Source organism: Neovison vison, chromosome 5 (assembly GCF_020171115.1).
Source record: "Neovison vison isolate M4711 chromosome 5, ASM_NN_V1, whole genome shotgun sequence".
In the NCBI taxonomy this organism is placed as follows: domain Eukaryota; kingdom Metazoa; phylum Chordata; class Mammalia; order Carnivora; family Mustelidae; genus Neogale; species Neogale vison.
In genome coordinates this window covers 59,655,272-59,674,996 of record NC_058095.1, presented here as the reverse complement: position 1 = coordinate 59,674,996, position 19,725 = coordinate 59,655,272, and the positions used below count along the sequence as shown (strand labels likewise).

General features: G+C 46.0%; 1 protein-coding gene across 3 annotated transcripts in view; it reads right to left on the bottom strand.

Annotated features, from left to right (window-relative positions):
- Positions 1-1,039: 1,039 nt before the first annotated feature.
- The window catches only part of SHISA6 (shisa family member 6), a 276,600-nt gene continuing 257,914 nt past the window's right edge, over positions 1,040-19,725 (bottom strand). For 2 of the 3 annotated variants that reach the window (XM_044249116.1, XM_044249117.1), the window contains 3 exons: positions 6,754-6,810; positions 2,886-3,038; positions 1,040-1,590 (listed from right to left, as the gene is read on the bottom strand). In XM_044249116.1, coding sequence (XP_044105051.1) covers positions 1,040-1,590; positions 2,886-3,038; positions 6,754-6,810 — 761 coding nt within the window. The remainder of the gene's footprint in view (positions 1,591-2,885; positions 3,039-6,753; positions 6,811-19,725) is intronic. The other variant, XM_044249118.1, reaches the window with a different exon arrangement.

Genomic DNA, 19,725 nt, shown 5'->3' with positions numbered 1-19,725 from the left:
GAAGAGCCTGGGGTGATGGGAATGGCGAGCCCCTGAGGCCCAGGGCATCACAGTGGCCCTCCCCACCCTCCGCTCTCTGGCCATGGGCAGAGGCCTCTGGGGAGCAGAGCAAAGAAGGGGAAGGCAGGCCTGAGTGTCAGGTCAAAGTTCAGACCTAGGAGCCTGGAGGAAGTGTGGAGATAGGTTGCTAGGGAGGGTACCCCCAAAGTCCCTGAACCCCACTGTGAGTCTCCTCAATGGAGAGGGCTGAAGCCAAGCCCCAGAGAACTTAGGGGTCAAAGAGCTAGGGCTAGAGGAGGGGGTCTGAGGGGACCTGCATTGGGGGCAGCCAGCCAGAACTGGGGTTGGGGGTTCCCAACACTGGGGAGGCAGCTGAAGAAAGGGAACCCCTCCTGATCCCAGGCATTGGGGGAGGGGTACAGGGCAGGGGGTACCCCAAGGGGGTCAATGAAGGAAGGGCCACTCGGTGGGGACTAGAGCGTTCCAGCAGGCAGAAGAGAACGTTATTGTGCTTATGGACACAGCAGCTCCCCGGCTCTGAGAGAGCGAGCAGGCAGTTTGTAGGCACTAGAAGATTTCTGTGACACGGCTGTAGGTAAATGAACGAGACCAAGGAGCCTATTTGGTCAGCCCATTGACTGCACCTGCTGGCCAGTCCCAACCCCAGGTGGCTTCGGACCAAGGTCAAGCCAGGGTCTCTTGGCTGACAGAACCCTCCTCTGAGTGCCCCCCTGGAGGGGGAGAGGGGCATGGGACCAAAAGGGAGTTAGTGGTGATGGGGGTGGGGCAGAGGGTGGGAGGTGCTGAGGCCTAGCCCCTCTTCTCACTCCCCTCGATGCTTCTGGAAGAGTGGGAGAGATCGCTCTAGATCCCAGGTCTGAGTGTGCTGTGCCAGGCCACCGGGCTGTGTCCCCCGGAGTATGGCTTTCTCAGCAGAGGCGGCCCACCCCCACCTCCTAGAGAGGGGCTGAGGGAGAGGGGAGGGGAGCCTCCAGAGACAGAGGCCCGGCCACAGGCCCCTCCCGCCCGGCCCCGCCTTTCACACGGTCACTTCCGTCTTGCTGGCTGTGTAGCAGGTGTGGTGACCCGGGATGTAGTGCAGCTGTTCCACCGTGTTGTGTCTGCGCGAGGCGAAGGCCTGGCGCTTGGCGGCCGTCTGGCTCTTGCCCAGCGTGGCATAGGAGTTACTGGAGGCACTGGGATGGGAGTGCATCTTGGTCACGCGGTACCGCTCCAGCACGGGCGTGGACACAAAGACGTCCGTGTGCGAGATGGCCCGCGACAGGGACTGCTCGGGGAAGGCCGTCCGCTCCGGGGACAGCAGCGGGTCCTGGGAGTGCAGGCGCTCCGTGGACAGCAGCTGCTCATCGGACAGGATGCGGTCGTAGGGCAAGCCGAAGTCGTCTGGCAGGCCCCGCTCGGGGGACAGAACCCTGTCCTGCGACATGGCCCGGATGGGCCGGCGGGGTCGCTCTCGAGGTAAGGGCTTCTGTTGGGACATCTGGATGACGTTGAGGGGGAGGGTGCCTCGGGCAGCCAGGTCTGGCAGGTGCCGCCTCCTCATGTAATATTCGTCAGCCTCCTTGTCAGCTTGGGGTGGGGAGGGTGGGGGGTGGAGGAGGAGGAGAGGGAAGGAGAGAGGGAGGGAAGTCAGCTGGGGTGACACTGTGAGAGCACAGCCCGGACTGAACCAGGACCTCCCTGCCCAGACAGGTGGAGGAGAGCTTCCCCAAGGAATCTGCAGACTCAGTCCTGGGGGTGGGGGGTGGGGTATGGCGGCTGGGGTCCTTTTGAACCTGGGTGTCACTCTCACCAGCTCACAGGCAATGCTGATGTCGTCGGTCCAGGACTACCCAGAGTATCCAGGGCGCATGAGGGTCCTGGGGGAGCTCAGGACAGAGCTGCTGGCATGGCCACACCCCTGAGATCTTGCTCTAGTACTGGCTGGAATGCTCAAGAAGCAGTTGCTGGCCTTCAGATGAGGTTCAGAGCCTCTCTGCAAGGAGCTGGGTTGCTCCAGGGAAGTAAGATGCTCCAGCCAGGAGGCACTCATGAACATGCTTGGCTGGTAACTTAGGAACACAGTAACACCTTCTCTGGAATAACAACAGCCAGCGCCTAGGAAGCTGACAGGGCCTCCAGTCTCAGGCTGTGAAGCATCAAGCCTCCACCTGCTTGGCCTGTGCCCACAACGTGCGCAGGCCAGAACCATCCTCTGTGTGGACCTCATGCAGTGCTCTGCCTCCTCTCCTTCCAGGAGGCCCTTCCATGCTCATGGGGACTGCTATACCCAAGAACTTACGCAGGACACACATACAAGCCTGCTTTGCCCCAAATTCCAGGAAGGAGGCTTCCTGCTATTTTCCAAATATCTGCAGAATGTGGGAATGCTGACTGCTCCACGGTTGGCCCAGAGGGTCACAGATGGGTGGACTCTGCCACTGTCTTCCCCACCATTTATCAGCTTCCTCGGATCATCAGGAACTCCCTGCTTCTAACCAGAGAAATTCACCGTTCCATCTTGGAGGGGGCTGGTGGAGGTAGACCCATCGGGGGAGGTTACTCCCATAGCATCAAGCAAAGGCTCGGCTCCTGAGTCGGGTGGTCATGAAAATAACCCCATGGGGACATGGAGGTAGAAGGTCCAAGGGTCAGAAAGCTAGGAAAGAAGGGCTCTCCTTCTGTGTACCTTCTTGACATTGTAAAGGGTCTTAATGGGCCTTAAACCCACCCATGTACAGAAGTTCTCTAGACTCACATGGCCTCACTCTTTATTCTTGGAACTCCACACCTGTCCCCTCCAGGGAAGGGCAAGAGAGAGAAACACAGGCAGATGTCACAGAAGCTGCAGAGGCAGACCCCAAGCCCAAGAAAACCCCACTTACTTAGTCTCTTCAAGGATGAGTACTTGCTGGGGTGGGTCTTCACGGCAGACTCATAGGATGGGGGCAGGTGGGCCAAATTCTGGAAGGAGCGGGAGAAGGAGAGGTCATAGGGCTCGGTGGCCGATGTCAGGATGTTGTTCATCCGTGGCTTCTCTGCAAAAGGAGGGAGGGGCATGTCATTAGGGAGGACAGAGGGCAGGCAGGAGGGGAGGGTCCAGGTTCTAGCTCTCAGTCCTCATCCTGCTTTCCTGGTCCCCTGTGCTAGGACATGGGTGGTGCTGGTGACTCAGTTTCCCTCGTGCCCAGTTCCAGTTGTCTACAAGCCTGGGGGCAGGTGATGTTTTAGCCATCGCTGGCTAGGCTTGTGGCTTGCCCTTCCTTGAGTGCCTTCCCCATGTGTGTCTGATGAAAACGTAGGTCTGATAGAGCTGAGGAGGGGTCATAAAATTGTCTACTTTGGTGTGAAAATTCTGTCCTTTCCCTCATAGCTCTCAGGCTCAGATAAATCTGATTTTGAAAAAAAGTGGAGTGACTGGTCTTGTCCCCATACCCATAGAACTGGGTCCAGGACCCCAGCTCCCCTGAGACTCCATTCCACATGGTCCCACGATGTCATTCCATCCCCCATTCCATCCCTCACATCACCCCTTCTGACTTGGGTCTCTCCAAGCCCTACCGGGAGTGGCCCCCAGTGGGTCACTGTGATCTACAAAGCTACTTCCTCCTCCTCCTCCAGTACCTTCCCCTAAGGCCCCCTTGGCTCTCTCCTAGCTGCTGGAGGAAAGAATGTTGGCAACATGCTTAGCACATCATTCCCCTTTCCTCCCTCCTTCCCTTGAGACAGAGCCTTGAGATCCCAAACTCCAAAGAGAGAGAAGGGAGTGTGTTTAATGCTAGACCGTGGGTGGGAGGTGGGCAGGGGGGAAGGAACGGGGGGAGGAATGGAAGAGAAGATGAGCAGGTGATAAGACAGATGACTAATGAGGTGAATGGGCTGAACTGGGCTCTGTGGTTGGGGGTAGAGAGGAGATACCGGTACAGGTAAGGGAGCAGTTGTGAAGGAGGGAAGGAAGCATGCCTTGATAGGAAGTCAATAGTAGTACCATTCCCCAACATGAAGTAGGCAGGTGGCTCTCCCATTGTCCCACCATCCTCTATGGTTTGGGACCCCCAAGAAGGGCCAGGCTGTGGCCTCTGCCTGCCTCTTGGCAAAGAGAGTGCCCAACCATGGAAATCAGGAATCCTGTGAACTGTGGGGACAAAGAGAATCACCTGCTAGGCTTGGTCCAAGGATAGCCTCACTCCAGGGAACTCCCAGCTTCTCTCTCCTCCCTGCCTTCACTGGTCTCCCCAAACACTGGGAATGGAGCCAGGGGAGCCCAGCCAATGAGGTGGTGTTCATGCCAGCTCGGTACATATGTGTGGGGGTGAGGGACACTCTACACCCCTAAGGGATCAGAACATACTGTACGGTAAGAGCCTCCCTGGCATGGATTGGGACAGATGCCAGGAAGTGGAGGGGGGCAGGATGCTGGGAGCACTGTTCTCCGGAGCTGGGTAACAGCCACTGGTCTCCTAGCTCTCCTTTCTTCACTTATGGTGATGCTGGAGAATAACTTGGCATCATACTCCCACCGAGGGTATAGCTCAGCTCACCAACTTCCAAAAGCAACATTTATGGATGCTTTTCCCCCAACCCCACTGTTCTCCAACTCATACTGCTAAGCCAAGGCCAGCTCTTCTTTGTCTTCTGTCTCTGCCATGATTATCCCTGCCCCCTTGCTCATGCTCTCTCTCCTATTGCAGTGTCTTTCCTTACTAGTCCTTTGTCCACATTCTCTCTTCGTTCAAGACTCTTCACTATGGCGATGTCACATCTTTTCAGCCTATGGTGATATCTGGTCTTCAAGTCCCTATAGGTCTTCTAGGCAATCCCACCCAGTTCAGCGTCAATGTGATCTTTGATCAATTGACTTGAGCTGGTCTTGTTGATGACCAAAGATGGCAATGTCCTTGACAGCAGAAATCTTGCTTTCCAGTTTGATGCCTTCGTAGTATTTGGCCCCAAATCAGGATCCAATTAATGCTCTTTGGTTGATCAGGTTGACACAGGTTGTCTTCCCCCTTTGATAGTCACTCTGCCAGCTCCTGGGGGAAAGTGTAGCCACCAACAAAGAGAAAACCCTGCTCCCACTGGGCTGTGAGCTGCTCAAGGTCAAAGACTAGGTTTATCTGCCCTCTCCCCTTGTACCAGGTGGAAAAAGAAAAGATGGAGAGAGGAGCAGGGAAGAATGGTTCTTCCTTCTGTCCTCAGGAGGCTGTGCTTGGCTTGGCTCATTCTGGAGAAAACCTGCTTCTACTTATACTTCCAGAATGTTCAGGAGTGAACGGAGCACTCCTCGTTTGCCTTTTCTGGCTCTTCTTCCTGCAGCTGCGTCATCACCATGGGCATCCCCCAGGCTCTCTGCTTTTGCCTTCTGCTCTTCTCTTTCAGCCTTCTCTGCACAGACTGCCCCCACTCTCAGGGCATCTGTTCCCACTTCCAAAGCAGTGATATCTTCAGCTGTAACCTGTCTCCAGACTGCATGTCCGCACTTCTAGCTGCCTGCTGAATCATTTTTCTTAACTATCCTATAGTCCTCTCTGGCTTCAGATGTCCAGATCCAAATTCACCATCGACAACTTCATCTCCCCTATACCCTGGCTGCTTTCCTGCCTCTCCATATTGCATTACTAAGAACCCCCACTCTTTTCATTGAGCATGGCTTGCCATTTGACTCACAGTTGACTCTTGTCAGCCATATTCAGTGAGTAACTAAGTTCTCGCGATTCTTTCTCCACCATGTTTCCCATTTGAACCCTTCTGCCTTTTCCCACTGTCCTCATCACCCCTGGGACCTGCTGCTTCATAAGTGATCTCTCCAGTGTCTTCCAGTTCTGTTTTTTTCTCCTAGACCCTGCAACCTGAAACAGCTTATTAAACTCTTGCTCTCATTACCTGTTTCCACCAGGAGCCTAGCCCTAGAGGGGGACATCAAAATAGTCCAGTTCTAGCCTCCTAATTATAATGTTCAACACCTCAGTGCTGACGCAGAGCATAATCTCACAGGACGGGGGTGAGTCTCTTTGCCAAGCGAGCTGCAGATTTTATCTTTGAGTTTCTCTTTCACTAAAATTTAATAATATTGTCACTCCTTCAGAGCAAAGACAGAGGAATGACTGAGAGTTCGTAATTTACATGGCTGTCTTCTGTGCTACCCGGTTTCGAGCAGGTGCCCAAAATAGTTTTTCTTGGCCGTTCCAGAGGTTACATTGCAACCTGGCAGGAGGATGTGATAAGAAGGAGACGTGGCTTTGTAAACCTCGGGTGCTATGCTCACACTTCTGTCCTCTAGAACCTTCATCTTCCTCCCCTTCTCTGGGGGCTAACACTCACATGAACCGGTCTGGTTTTGAACATTAGCAAATCTTACTGGGTTTGGGGTGGTTTGATAGGGTTTATGCCAAGTCCCATGCCGTCAGTAAATGGTACCACAAGCAGCCTCGGGCCAAGAAGAGTGTTCACTCCTTGCTGTGGACATATGGAATGGATGACCACAAGAAGTGATCTAGATCGTGAGATCTATGTGAGAATGCGTTAAGAAAGGGTCTCAGCCCCTCTCTTTCATGATGGAAGATTACTCCGTTTCAGAGACAGGACACGAGGGGTCAATGGTGTAAGGGTAGGACTGAGCCATTGTGGGCTCCTTACACCTTCTGAGCATCAATGAATCACGACCATATGTCTCATGCCTGATGGGGATCAGGAGTCAGGATGGAACCACTCGGGATGGGGATGGAATGCGGGACGCTCAGAGCCATCTCTCACCATGTGTAGGGGTCTGGGCCGCACTGCTTAAAATCGGATGGTTGTACTGATGATCACCTGGAAATCATAGAAAAGAGATGTTTAAAGAAGAATTCAGGCATTCCATCGTCTCTCCCACACAACACTGCCTCTCTTGACATCAAATGTGCTTCTCTGAGTCCAAGGATACCCTTCGGAAGCCTGAGCCCTTGGGTGCCCCGGGAACGTGAAGGGCAGGAGGTGGTATGTTAGGTGCAAAGAAATTTCCTCTGCTGTTTGTGTCTCTCTCCTTCTGTACCAAGGCTTCCTCTGTCACCATGGAGACCCCCCACATCTGTGGATCTGGCTGACCAACAACAGAGGTTTGTTGGGGTGGAGGTGGGTGGGGAGAAGGATGGAGACTGAAGGGCCATTTGGCAAGTATACACACATGGGGTGGGGAACTGGGCAGGGGGAGTAGATCCTTTTCAGGGGAAGGGATGTTTTAGGGTATGGTTAACCAGGAAGAGGATGGGTTAGCCTCCTGATGGGTATGAAGGAGGGCACAGACTGTATGGAGCACTGGGTGTTATACGCAAACAATGAATCATGGAACACTACATCAAAACCCAAAGATGGACTGTATGGTGACTAACATAACATTAAAAAGGGGGTGGGGGTGCTTACACCTTTATGGGGCTTTGATTTCTCCTGACCAGACAGGTGTCTGGGTGTATCCTGAGATGGGGGAAGCCAACGTGAATTGACCCTCTCTTGGGATCAAGAGTCCTGGGTTCTAGGTTCTGTCCTGCCTCTCCATGAACATAGCCCAACATTTCAAAGGCATTTCTTTTCACTACAAATGACAAAGTCCATATGGACTGAACAAGTCACAAAATCAATAGGGTCCCAGTCATCCAAGCGCAGAGTTCAAGGCATTCTAAGGGCTTCTGAAACTGGATACAGCTGTGGTTTTGCCACAAAAGAATACTTCATCCCTACCTTATTATTTAATTCAACGTTGTATTTTTGCTTCTAACTTCAGCTAAAACAAGGAGGGAAAGGAGGCATGAAGTCTTTGCTTTAGTTTTTCGGAACCATGGTTTACAGTCATGCCATGCTCTTGGGCCTAGATGATCTGCTTCTGTTTTCTTTTGTCTTGCTACTGAAACCATCTTTTCTACCCCTGGCATCATTGTCTCTGGCTGCTCTATGTTCAGCTCCCTCACTAGACCCATTGGCCACTTGTATTCCTGACATACTGATGTTTCATCAGGGCTCTGCCTTCTAGCCCATACTGAGAGTTTTCAAATACACCTCTCGTTTGAGGTCTGACTGGTGTATAGTGTTTGATTCTAAACAGCTTATAGACATGCCCTTAAAATCCCTGCCCTTATTCCAAACCACTGTGTCCCAAAGTGAGCCGAGCATTCTCATTGTTTTATTGTCCAATGGTCAAGCTTCTGTCTGTCCCTGGCACTGATGTTCCATGGGTTTGCAAACCCCAGTCATGGTCCATTTCCCTCTCTTCATCCCTGTATCCGGTGAGTCCCCAAATCCTCTTCCTATACCCACCTCCAAAATCCAGGCCCACAATATATCTTTTTGTCCAGATTTTTCATAGTTCTAGTCCCTGGCCATTTCCAAGACAAATCATCCTGAGCTAGACAAAATTTCCCCCACCAATGGGACATGACATCATTCATTTTGTTCAGACCAGACTCAAAAGTTGAATCAGTTCTACACCAAGCCTGGATTTAAGGAAGAGGAGAGAAACCAGGAAGGGAGATAAAGGATAGTTTGTTGTTGTTGTTGTTGTTGTTGTTTCCCCTTTTTGCTTGTCCTCCAGAAGCAAGGAAAAAAACTGTTTCTTCGCTCTCTGTTGTTGTTATTTTTTGGTTTATTTGTTTTTAAGCAATATGGTGACATCAGAGACAGCTGCTAAAAATGGGAGAGGCCAAAGGAATGATGGTGAATGGCAGTTAGACAGAAACACTCTTTATCTTGGGTCTTAGAGTCAAGGTACCACTAAGGAAAGGATCATCAATTCAATTCAGTTAGTAATTTTGGTCACCAGTTGTGCTCTGTGCCTTGTGCTATTCACACACATTTTTGAAAACAAATATTCATACCAATTTTAATCTGAATATATGTTATTGGCCTGCCCATTTCCAAACTGCAAAAAAACCCAAAAAACAAAAAACCTCTCTAAATATCTTCTTTGAGGTAGTCCTTATCATTTTTCTTTACAGATGCATTTGCAAGCAGGATAAATGTCTTGCATTTAGATATCTTGTTTACAAGTGCAAGGCTTTTCCTTTTGCTTGAATCGCACTTCGAATGTTTTGCTAACATTTAATTAAGGAAAGAAATTTAAAGCATAAAGGAGAAAATTAAGACTGTCTTAAAATAACCATCATGACACTTTGTTCCATTTCCTTTTCTTTCTCTCCTCCTGGAAATTACTATGTGTATGTTTACATTCAGACAGACCCCCACACACACATACTATTACAATGAATTACCTTCTGCATTTGTCATTTTGCACAAGTGAGAACAGATTTCAGTCCTTAAAATGGAGAAAAGTGCAGAAAGATATGACGATCTAATCCTCACATTTGTGCAAAATAACAAACGTGTGAGGTTATTCATTGTAGCATTTTTATAGTAACAAAGAAAGGGAACCTAAATGTTCAAAGACATACGCACATATACACACACTGAAAAATACATACAGGTTCCAGAGATGTAAGCATCCCAAGTTCTACTGCTTTAAATCTGTTTCCTTTATACTTAATGGACAACATATCTTGAATATACTTTTGCATTTTGAAATATTCTTTGGAATATTTTATATGGGTTCACAATAGTCTTTTCTATAGAATACTCTCTATATAATCTATAATTTAAGTGTAATATGTTTATTTAATATAGTCAAGCATTGTCTTATTATTATATATTTAGATTGTTTAAAAGTTCAAGAATGTGACATGAAACAACCTTGAATCCTGACCCCCTGGCCATATCTAATTTCCTTAGGCAACTAATGAAAACCAGTCTTTATAGGTCAACACACTGCCAGCTGCTCAGCCAAACAATAAAATGGATGGACAGATTCCCTCATTCTGAGCCATTCATCCCTTACTGGGATTCCCTTATTTGATTTTGGTGTTGTGTTCTTTCATTATAACACTAGAATCTGTTTGCATGTATTTTATTTATAACCTTTCTAAAAAGACTTATTTATTTATTTTAGAGAGTGAGTGAGTGGGGGGAGAGGCAGAGGGAGAGAGAGAGAATCTCAAGCAGACTCTCCCCTTGCTGAGTATGGAGCCTGACACAGGACTCGATCTCATGACCCTGAGATCACCCTCTGAGCCAAAACCAAGAGTTTGATGCTTAACTGACTGGGCCACCTGGGTGCCCCTTGCCTATATTTATTCAATTCATACATATTCATAAAGAAAGTTTGGGGTTTTTTGTGTGTGTGTGCTAGGATATCAAGTTTGTGCATCAAGATAATGGTTTCGTTGAGGCAGGTGAATAGTATTCAGATTTTCTGTATGCCCTGAAACTATGAATGTAGCACATGAGAAATCTGTTCTTTGGAACTTTGGAGGAATGCAATAATAAATAATATCTGGGATCTTGTGGACAGTTTTTGTTAGTAATGTAGTAGGTGGATGACCTAGTATTTCATTGATGCACAACAAAACATTTGGGAGATGGATGTTGTTATCATCACCAATTTGGAGCTAGGGAAACTGAGGTTCAGGGAGGTCAGATAATTGGCTTAACAGGTGAAGCTGGAGTGCAAACCAGGCAATCCAGCATGAAAGCCCACATCCTTAACCATTACCCACACTGCTTCTCACACTCAGCAACATTTTCTTTACATATTAATCCTTTCAGTTTTCCAACTCTAGTAGTTTTTTTTAGTAGTTTTTTTAAGGTTTTATTTATCCATTTGACAGAGATCACAAGTAGGCAGAGAGAGAGGAGGAAGCAGGCTCCCCGCTGAGCAGAGAGCCCAATGCAGAGCTCAATCCCAGGACACTGGGATCATGACCTGAGCCGAAGGCAGAGGTTTTAACCCACTGAGCCACCCAGGCACCACGTTTTCCCTCTCTAAATTCAACTCGTAGTTCCTATTTTTCCTAAATATATCCACTGGACCTTTGAAACTTTTTTTAGCTTAAAGCTAAAATATTCCTCAAACAAACAAACACCCCAAACCAAATTCTAAGTCTTTTCTTATTCTTAATTTACTGTGTTAATGTTTTCTGGGTCAGCAATTTATTCATATCATTTTTCTTTTTTCAAGAGCTACCCCCTTACACATATCAATTCTTTGTCTTCGAATCTTATTTTATGCTTTTGGACTTGTTCATTTCTGCCCACCTAATTTTCTTTGGTTTGGTTTGTTTTTGTTTTCTCATTTCTGGGCTCAAAACTTTGGTCCATTACTTTTCCTCTTTTCTGTTAATAATATGTGGTCTTTAGCTCTGTTTTTGTCTATGTTCTTTCTCTGATTTTGTCTTGTCAATGTTCTTATTGTTGCAATGTCCTCAATGATCTGTAATCACAGACTTGGTTTTTCCCTCTGACCCAGGGGTTCTTCAGTAGAGTGTTGTTACATTTCAAAGAGTTTGGATGTGTTGGTTTGAGCTTTGACTCTTAATTTTCTGTCTCATCATATCGTCATCAGAGAACAGGGCCTGTACACTTTCTGCTTTGGGAAATTTATTGAGATTTCCTTTGTGGGCTAGTATACGATCGATATTTATAAATGTTTCTTGAGTACTTAGAGAAGAAGTATATTTTCTTTTTGGAGGGTACAAAATGGGCATTTATCTGTTTGATCAGACACATGAAATACATCATTCAGTTCTTCCCTATCCTAATTCATTTGTTGCCTACTTATTCTGTCAAAGACGGAGGGACGTGTGTTAGGATCTCCCACCACTTTGTGTTCCTGTCATTTTCTCTTGGTATTTATCATGGTATTGCTTTTGTGTATTCCCTAGCCACATCATTCAGCACAAAAAGGCTCATGGTGCTTATGTCTTCTTTGCAGCTGCCCTCTTTATCAACATTAAATAACCCTTTCTGTCCTACTTAATGCCTTTTCTCATCTTTAAGTCCTCTTGATCTGATGTTTATATTACCAAGCCAGCTTTCCTTCTGTTTGCATTTGCCTGATAAACTTTGCCTATCTTTTTACATCTAACCTTTCTGTGTCATGTTGTTTTATGCTTGTCTCTTGACAGAGCATACAGTTTTTAAAGAAAACCTACCTTATGTGCTTTGGTACTTTCCAGGTTGCCTTAATAGCTAGAAGAAGGTTCTCCTGCTCAGGAAACTGTCCTCCCTTCCTTTTTTTTTTTTTTTTTTTTTTTTTTTAAGATCTATGTATTTATTTTAGAGAGAGAGGGAGAATGAGAGAGAATGGTGGGGAGGGTCAGAGGAAGAGGTAGAGAGAGAATTCCCAAGTAAACTCCCCACTGAGTATGGAGCCAGATTCGGGGTTCAATCCCAGGACCCTGAGATCATGACCTGAGCTGAAACCAGGAGTCAGGTGCTTAATGGACTGAGACATCCAAGCACCCCAAACTGTCCTCCCTCCTATCGTGGCCCCCCACCTCCTGCAAGATGACCCAGCTCCCCTTAATACAGGCCAAACTCTAGGTTATGGTTGATTTGACCAGGTGTGACTACCACACTCAGCTTGGGCCAATTAGAGCTCCTTTTCCAGAAATGGGGAATTACAAGAGAGGTTTGTTCTCTCTGCAAAGTTGGCCCCATGGTGTGTAAACTTTGTAGCTATGAGCAATCTTGTAGATTTGGAAGAGAGGTCAGCCTTTAGAAACTATGGCACATTACATTTTTATAAAAACAACCATAGCTATAGTTCTAGTCCCCCATGCTCTCCTAGAACATTCCCACTCCTCCATTAGAGGGAGCATCCTCTCCATCTCCTTGAAACTGAAGGGCCTTTTTGATTGCCTTAGTGAACACAGGGCAACGGAAGTAATACTGTAGGACTTCCACAATGAGGTTGCAAAAGGTCATATGGTTTTCACCTGTCTCTCTCTCTGCACACTCAACCTTGGATCCTAACCACCATACTGTAAGGATGTCCATGCCACATGCAAAGTCTACAGGTAAGGGCTGGAAGTTCCAGCTAAGATATGTCCATAACCAACATCAACTGGCAGACATGTACATGAGTGAGGAAGAATTCACATGATTCCAGCCCCCAGTCTTCCAGCTGCCCAAGGAGACCAGAGATAAACTATGCCCACTGAGCCGTGCCCCAATCACAGATTTAGAAGCAGAATAAATATTGCCTTCACTGTATCATTTTCTACCACAAAGATTATTAATTTGAGATAATTATAGATTCACATGCAGTTAAAAGAAAAAATACAGACATCTTGTATACCCTTTAGCCAACCTCCCCCATGGTAACATTTTACAAAACCATAGACTATCTCAGAACCAGAATATTGATGTTGATGCAGTCAAGGAGCAGAACATTACCATCTCTAGGAGGATTCTTCTTGTGGCCCTTGTATAGCCACACCCACTTCTTTCCTGTACCCACCCCTTCATTAACCCCTGGCCACCATTGACCTGTCCATCATTTCTATACTTCTATGATTTCAAGAAGTTTATATAAAAGAAATCATACAGCATGCAACTTTTGGGATTGGATTCTTTCATCAAGCATAAATCATTGGAGACCCACCAGATTGTTGCATGTAGCAATCACTCATTACTTTTTATTGCTGAGCAGTGAATATTCTATGATCTGGGTATAGCAGAGCTTATGTATTCACCTTTTGAAGGACATCTGGGTGGTTCTCAGTTTTGTTATGAGTAGCTACTATAAACATTCATGTTCAGGCTATTGTGTCAACATGTCTTAATTTTCTAGAATCAATACCCAGGAATACAACTGCTGGATCGTGTGGTGGCTATATGTTTAACCTTTTAAGGAATCTGCAAAACTGTCTTCCAGAGTGGCTGCACCATTTTACATTTCCATGAGCAACGAATGAGTGATCTAGCTTCTTCACATCTTTGTGAGCATTTGGTGTTGTCACTATTTTTTATTTTAGCCATTTTTAGTTAGCTATGAAAACTGTGTAGTGATAGCTCATTGTGGCTATAATTTGCATTTCCCTAATGGCTAATGATGTTAAACATCTTTCCATGTGCTTATTTTTCATCTGTATTTCTTCTTCAGTGAAATGTCTCTTGATTACTTTTCCCATTTCTAATCAGATTGTTTGCATTTTTTCCTATTAAATGTTGAGAGTTCTTTTTATATCCTGGATAATAGTTACTTGTAGGATATATGGTTTGTAAATATTTCCTCCCAGGCTGTAGCTTGACTTGTCATCCTTTTAACAGAGTCTCTTATGGAACAAAAGTTTTAATTTTGATGAAGTCCAATTTATCAGTTTTTTATTTTATAGACTGTGCTTCCAGTGTCAAGTCCAAAACTTTTTTTGAAGCCCTAGGTCCTGAAGATTTTTAATTTTCTCCTGTTTTTTTTTTTTTCTCCTAGAAGTTTTATGTTTTATATTTAAGTCCATGGTACCTTTTGAGGTATGATTTGTTGTTGTTGCTGTTTAAGAAAGAGGGAATTGGGGTACACCTGGGTGGCTCAGTTGGTTAAGCTGCTGCCTTCGGCTCAGGTCATGATCCCAGGTTCCTGGGATCGAGTCCCACATCGGGCTCCTTGTCCAGCAGGGAGCCTGCTTCTTTCTTTGCCTCTGCCTGACGTTTTGCCTGCTTGTGCTCTCTCTATGACAAATAAATAAATAAAATCTTAAAAAAAAAAAAAAAAGGAAAGAAAGAAAGGGGGAATTGGTGGGGAGGAGCAGGAGGAGAGAGAGTGAGAGAATCCTAAGCATTCTTCATGGCTAGAGCAGTACCTGATGTGGGGCTTGATGTCATGACCCTGAGATCATGACCTAAGATGGAATCAGAAGTCTGATGCTTAACCAAGGAGCCACTCAGGCACCCCATTTTGAGTTAATTTTTATACAAAATATGAGACTTAGGTTTAAGTTGAGGGCTTTTCCCCCGCTCGCTCTTTCTCCCTTCCTTCCTTTCCTCCCTCCCCTTTTCTCCCTCCCTCCCTTCCTTTCTTTCTGATGGCCAATTACTTTAGCATCATTTTTTGAAAAGGCTCTCTTTCTTCCATTTATTTGCTTTTGGATATTTGTTTTAAAAAAGTTGGATATATTGGTTTGAATCTATTTCTGGCTTTTCTATTTCGTTCCATTGATCTACACATCCTTTCTCTGTCAATACTACACAATCTTTTTGTTTTTGTTTTTCAGGAACAGTCTTTTGTTTTTATTGAAGTACAGTTAACACACAATGGTACCTTAATTTCAGGTTTACAACACAGTGATTTGACTAGTCTATATGTTATGGTGTGCTCACCACAAGTGTAACTCCCATCTATCATCATACAATACTATCACAATACCATTGGCTATATTCCCTATGAATACAAAGTCTTGATTGATGTAGCTATATACTTCTTATAACTGAGTAGTCTGGGGTGCCTGGCTGGCTCAGTCGTTTAGGTGTCTACCTTTGCCTCAGGTCATGATCCCAGGGTCCTGGTCTTGAGTCCCACATCAGGCTCCTGGCTCAGTGGGGAGTTTGCTTCTACCTCCACCCCCCCCCCCCACTCATGGTCTCTCTTTCTCACTCAAATAATTAAATAAAATCTTTAAAAAAAATAAATTGAGTAGTTTGATCCCTCACAGCTTATTTTTCCTTTTGAGAATTATTTTATCAATTCCAGTTCCTATATCTTTCCCTATAAATTTTAGAATAACATTGGCTATACCTACAAAGACTCTTGTGTGGACATTGGTAGGAATTTTGTTAAATCTGTATATTATTTTGGGAAAATTGATATACTTACTCTGTCGAGTCTTTTAATCCATGGTATGCCTCTCATTTATATTATGTCATTTAAATCTCTTTGACAATTTTACTTGATCTTAAAAGTTATTTTCTTAGTGATTGCTCTAAGGATTACAATATGCACCTTCACTTACTACAATTTTCAGGAGTAATTTACTTACTCCCAGTAGCACATGGAAACTTTGCTCTGATATTGGTCCAGCAAACCTCCCTCCCTTATACTGTCATTGTATCTATCTATCTGTCTATCATCTATCTATCCAATACTCTGGAAATGGACTAAAAAGCATACAACAATCCAAGAAGCACTTGTACGAAGAACTGCCAAACTTCAGGTAGGAAGAGACTTTCTGACATTCCTCCTTATATACGTATATAGATTATACCCACTGACCAGTATTAAAATTACTGATATACAAAATTTTTTGTCTTTTCAAAAAGTTAAGAGAGGAAATGAGAAAAATATGTATAGAGTTTCTCTGATTAATCATGCATTGATCATTTCCAGTGTTTTAAATTTCTTCTGGTGAATGCAAATGACTGTCTGGTATCCACTTATTTTCAGCCTGTGAAATTTCTTTAGGATTTCTTGTCAGCCAGGTATGGTCGCAAAGAACTTTGTTAGTCTTTGCTTTTCTGAGAATGTCTTCATTGCACCTTCACTTTTGAAGGCTGATTTTGCTGTGACAGAACTCTTGGCTGGTAGATGTTTTCAGCACTTGGAATGGGGCTTCCCATCTACCTCTGGCCTCCAGTGCTTTAGATGAGAAGTCAGCTGTTAACTGCATTGGTTCTCTTTCATATGCAGTGAGAGGTCGGGCGTGTCACCCAATACCCCGAATCCAGTGAGTCTCTTCTGACCTGCATAGCTGCCAGTATTCACAGCTGGCCCCATCCTGGCAGAGTCTCTGTGCTGACTAATCTGAGGGTGGGGGTGCTGGGAGAAATCCCAAGACTGTCACAAAGTCCATTCCTACCTTAAGGTCAGCAGTTTTTTCAAGCATAAATGCTTCTCAGATGTCCTAAGCATTTTGGTTAATTGTCCAGGGGACTGAAGTAGCTGTTTTTATCAATCCTGTCCAGCTTTGTAGCTACTTTATGGGAATAGGATTTGCTAACCATCTCACTGGGCCATGGCCAGCTTCAACCAGGTGCTTGGCACACCCTTTCCAGCTCCCTGTTGCTCAACCAGGCTGGTGGGGTCTCCCAAGTAGCCTGGAGACCTCGGTACTCAGCTGAAGAGATGCTGGGCAGAGATCAGGAAGAAAGGAAAGCTGGACTGGGTCCTTAGTCTCTGGGGAGCTTAATGGTGCTTTCAAGTCTTTTGGTATCATAAAATCCTCAATATATTTTGGGCCAAACATTGTATATCCAGGGATAATGAGACCTGTGTCTAGATTTCATACACGTTCACACACTTTAATAGGGAGAATATTGGCTGGGAGAAGTCATTTGGTACAGAAGACATTTTCTAGGATCAACTAATAGTTTCCAAAGTTCCTTTATCCTGAGGTAAAGGCAATTACTAGTTGCTGTAAATGGAGATATTTTCAGAAATAAAGAGGAAGATTCCACATGGGTTTTTTGTTTTTTGTTTTGCCAGACTTGCCTTAAGTGCAACTTCAGTAGCTCTCCACCTCCTCTGGGTGGGGAGAGGGCAATGATGATCCCATATGAAGACCATCTTGCACTCACATCAGAGCAGGCACTCAAAAGTAGTTCTAGAACAGTGTTTCTGAAACTGGCTTCAAGAAATCTTGTTGATTCCTTGGAGGTAACTCAAGGGCTCCTGTTTAAGAATAGAATGTAGGGGCACCTGTGTGGCTCAGTAGGTGAAGCGTCTGCCTTTGGCTTAGGTCATGATCTCAGGATCCCAGGATTGAGCCCTGCATCAGGCTTCCCACTCAGTGGGGAGTCTGCTTCACCCTCTCCCTCTGCCTCTCCCCCAGCTCATGCTCTCTCTCATACTCTTTCACATAAATAAAATCTTAAAAAAAAAACAAAAGAGAATAGAGTCTAGTGGGCGGTGTTTTAGCCCTGCCCACCCATCTCTACTCCTCTGCCCCCAACCCTTGCCTCGCCCAGAGCAGCTTGGTTTCCATCTGTCTCCCATATTGGTCTTCTACCTAAGATTTCATTTGAAGAAACAGGTGCAGTGCTTATAAATATAAAATCTACTGGTCAAGCTCGGGTGCTTCCTTTTACAGGTGAGATAAAGAGGCCTAGAGAAGTGAGATGACCTGCCCAATATTATGAAATCGGTGGCAGAGAAAGGACTATGTCTTAGGTTGTATTTTCTCATGACACATCACAATCTGAAAGCTTGCAGGAAAGTCCCTTGTGTTCTCCAGCAGAGGTTCCCAGGAGCTGTGCATTTTCCAGAAGCTCTCCCCATCTTTGCTAGCTGTACTTGACTGTCACTTTATATCTGGCTTCCCTGAAATACATACTCTGCATTCTGGGGTGGGGAGAGAGTGGAGAGTGGTTCTGGATCAAAGAACCTTTGGATTCTACATACCACATCTTTCCTCTTGGATATTCACCAGGCGTGTTAAAGGGAGATGAGAAGTCTACTGAGAAATCATCCACCTTATTAGTTACTTGACATAGAGAATTTTTTTTTTCACCTAACAGTGTGGGGGTGCCAACAGAAAACAGATATACATCCAGCTGGGTAATTCAGGGGGACTTTTATAAGGAGTTATTTGTAAAGATGTGGGTGGAATGTAGGGAACCCATAAGGAATAGTACAGTGCCTTAGGACAAGGAAGAGTGGGGGGCTTCATTCAAACTGGGTCTGAGTAGTGAAAGGAGGACGTGGCTTCTGGAATGCAAAGCAGGAGGGAGCTGTGTGGATAGGACTCCCTGAGCTTTGGTTGAGAGCTATAGGGCAATAGGGCTGAGTACTTCACGAATGGACTGGGAAGTAGTATAGGAAACAAGTACCCCATTGCCATTCTCCTCCATTCCTTTCTCATTTACCAAAGCCAACTAATACCCGCAGTGGAAGATAGCCACATGAAGTGATCCAGAAAAGTTTGCTCCTCAAGAGGCTGAGGAGGCTGGAGAGTTAATATGGAGGGTTGAATGGAAAAACTGTACAGCATGGACTTATTAACTCACTCTGACAAATGCTATGGTGGTTCATTCTGAAGATGGTCTTTGGGGGTTTGGGCACATGGATGCTCTAGGCAATGGGTGGGGTTTTGGGGTGTGTGGGCAGCTAGGTGTTGATGCAGAAGGGAAGAAGGCAATATTTGTAATGTACAAAGACTAGGAGGGCAAAGGGTCCCAAGATTTTGCCTGGAGCTCCTCTCCACGGCACAGTGCATGTAGTCTGCTAGATTTGGCATCCTTGTCTCTCCCTGGACTTCTCAACCGATTGCATCTCCACTCTGTCCATCACCTGTCTCCCCCTCCCCCTTCCCCTCTCCCTTCAGGAAGTCCTGGGCCTTGGCACAGTGCCCAGCCAGGGCCATCAGCCTCCTGATGGATTGAGCTGGATAACATAACAATTAATTAGCGCTCAGGACTCATCGATCGATGCGCTGACAAGACTATAAAGTGACAAAACAATCTAGATTCATCGGGGTGCCAAGGCTCCTGGAAGGAAGCATAAAAGTAGGGCAGGGCCTTCTGCCCACTGAGAACCTGTAGATCCCCAGACAGTTAACAGGTCTCTTAGAATCGGATCATTCCCCCTCACCTCTGCAGCTGTGAAGGTGCTGGAGCTGACAGCGAGTGTCCTCACACTGGGGTCTGGTTTGACTGTTAAGGGAATTGACCAGTCTTCTCGGAGAAGCTGGTAAACTGCTGGGGGAGTCTGTGCGCACATGCGCTTACGTGCCTGTGGGTTTGCTCCTCTGTGTGTTTGGAAGGGGAGCCAGGGAAAGGGAAGAGTGATGATGAGGTGTTGGACATCCCTGGGGACAACTCAGCGACAGACGTAGCAAAAGCCATTTCTGTCGCAGTGAGTCACAGGGAGGTTGTAGGGTACAGATAATACCCCAAAACATAAACAATGACTGTCAGTGGGAATCTTGAGATAAAACGAAG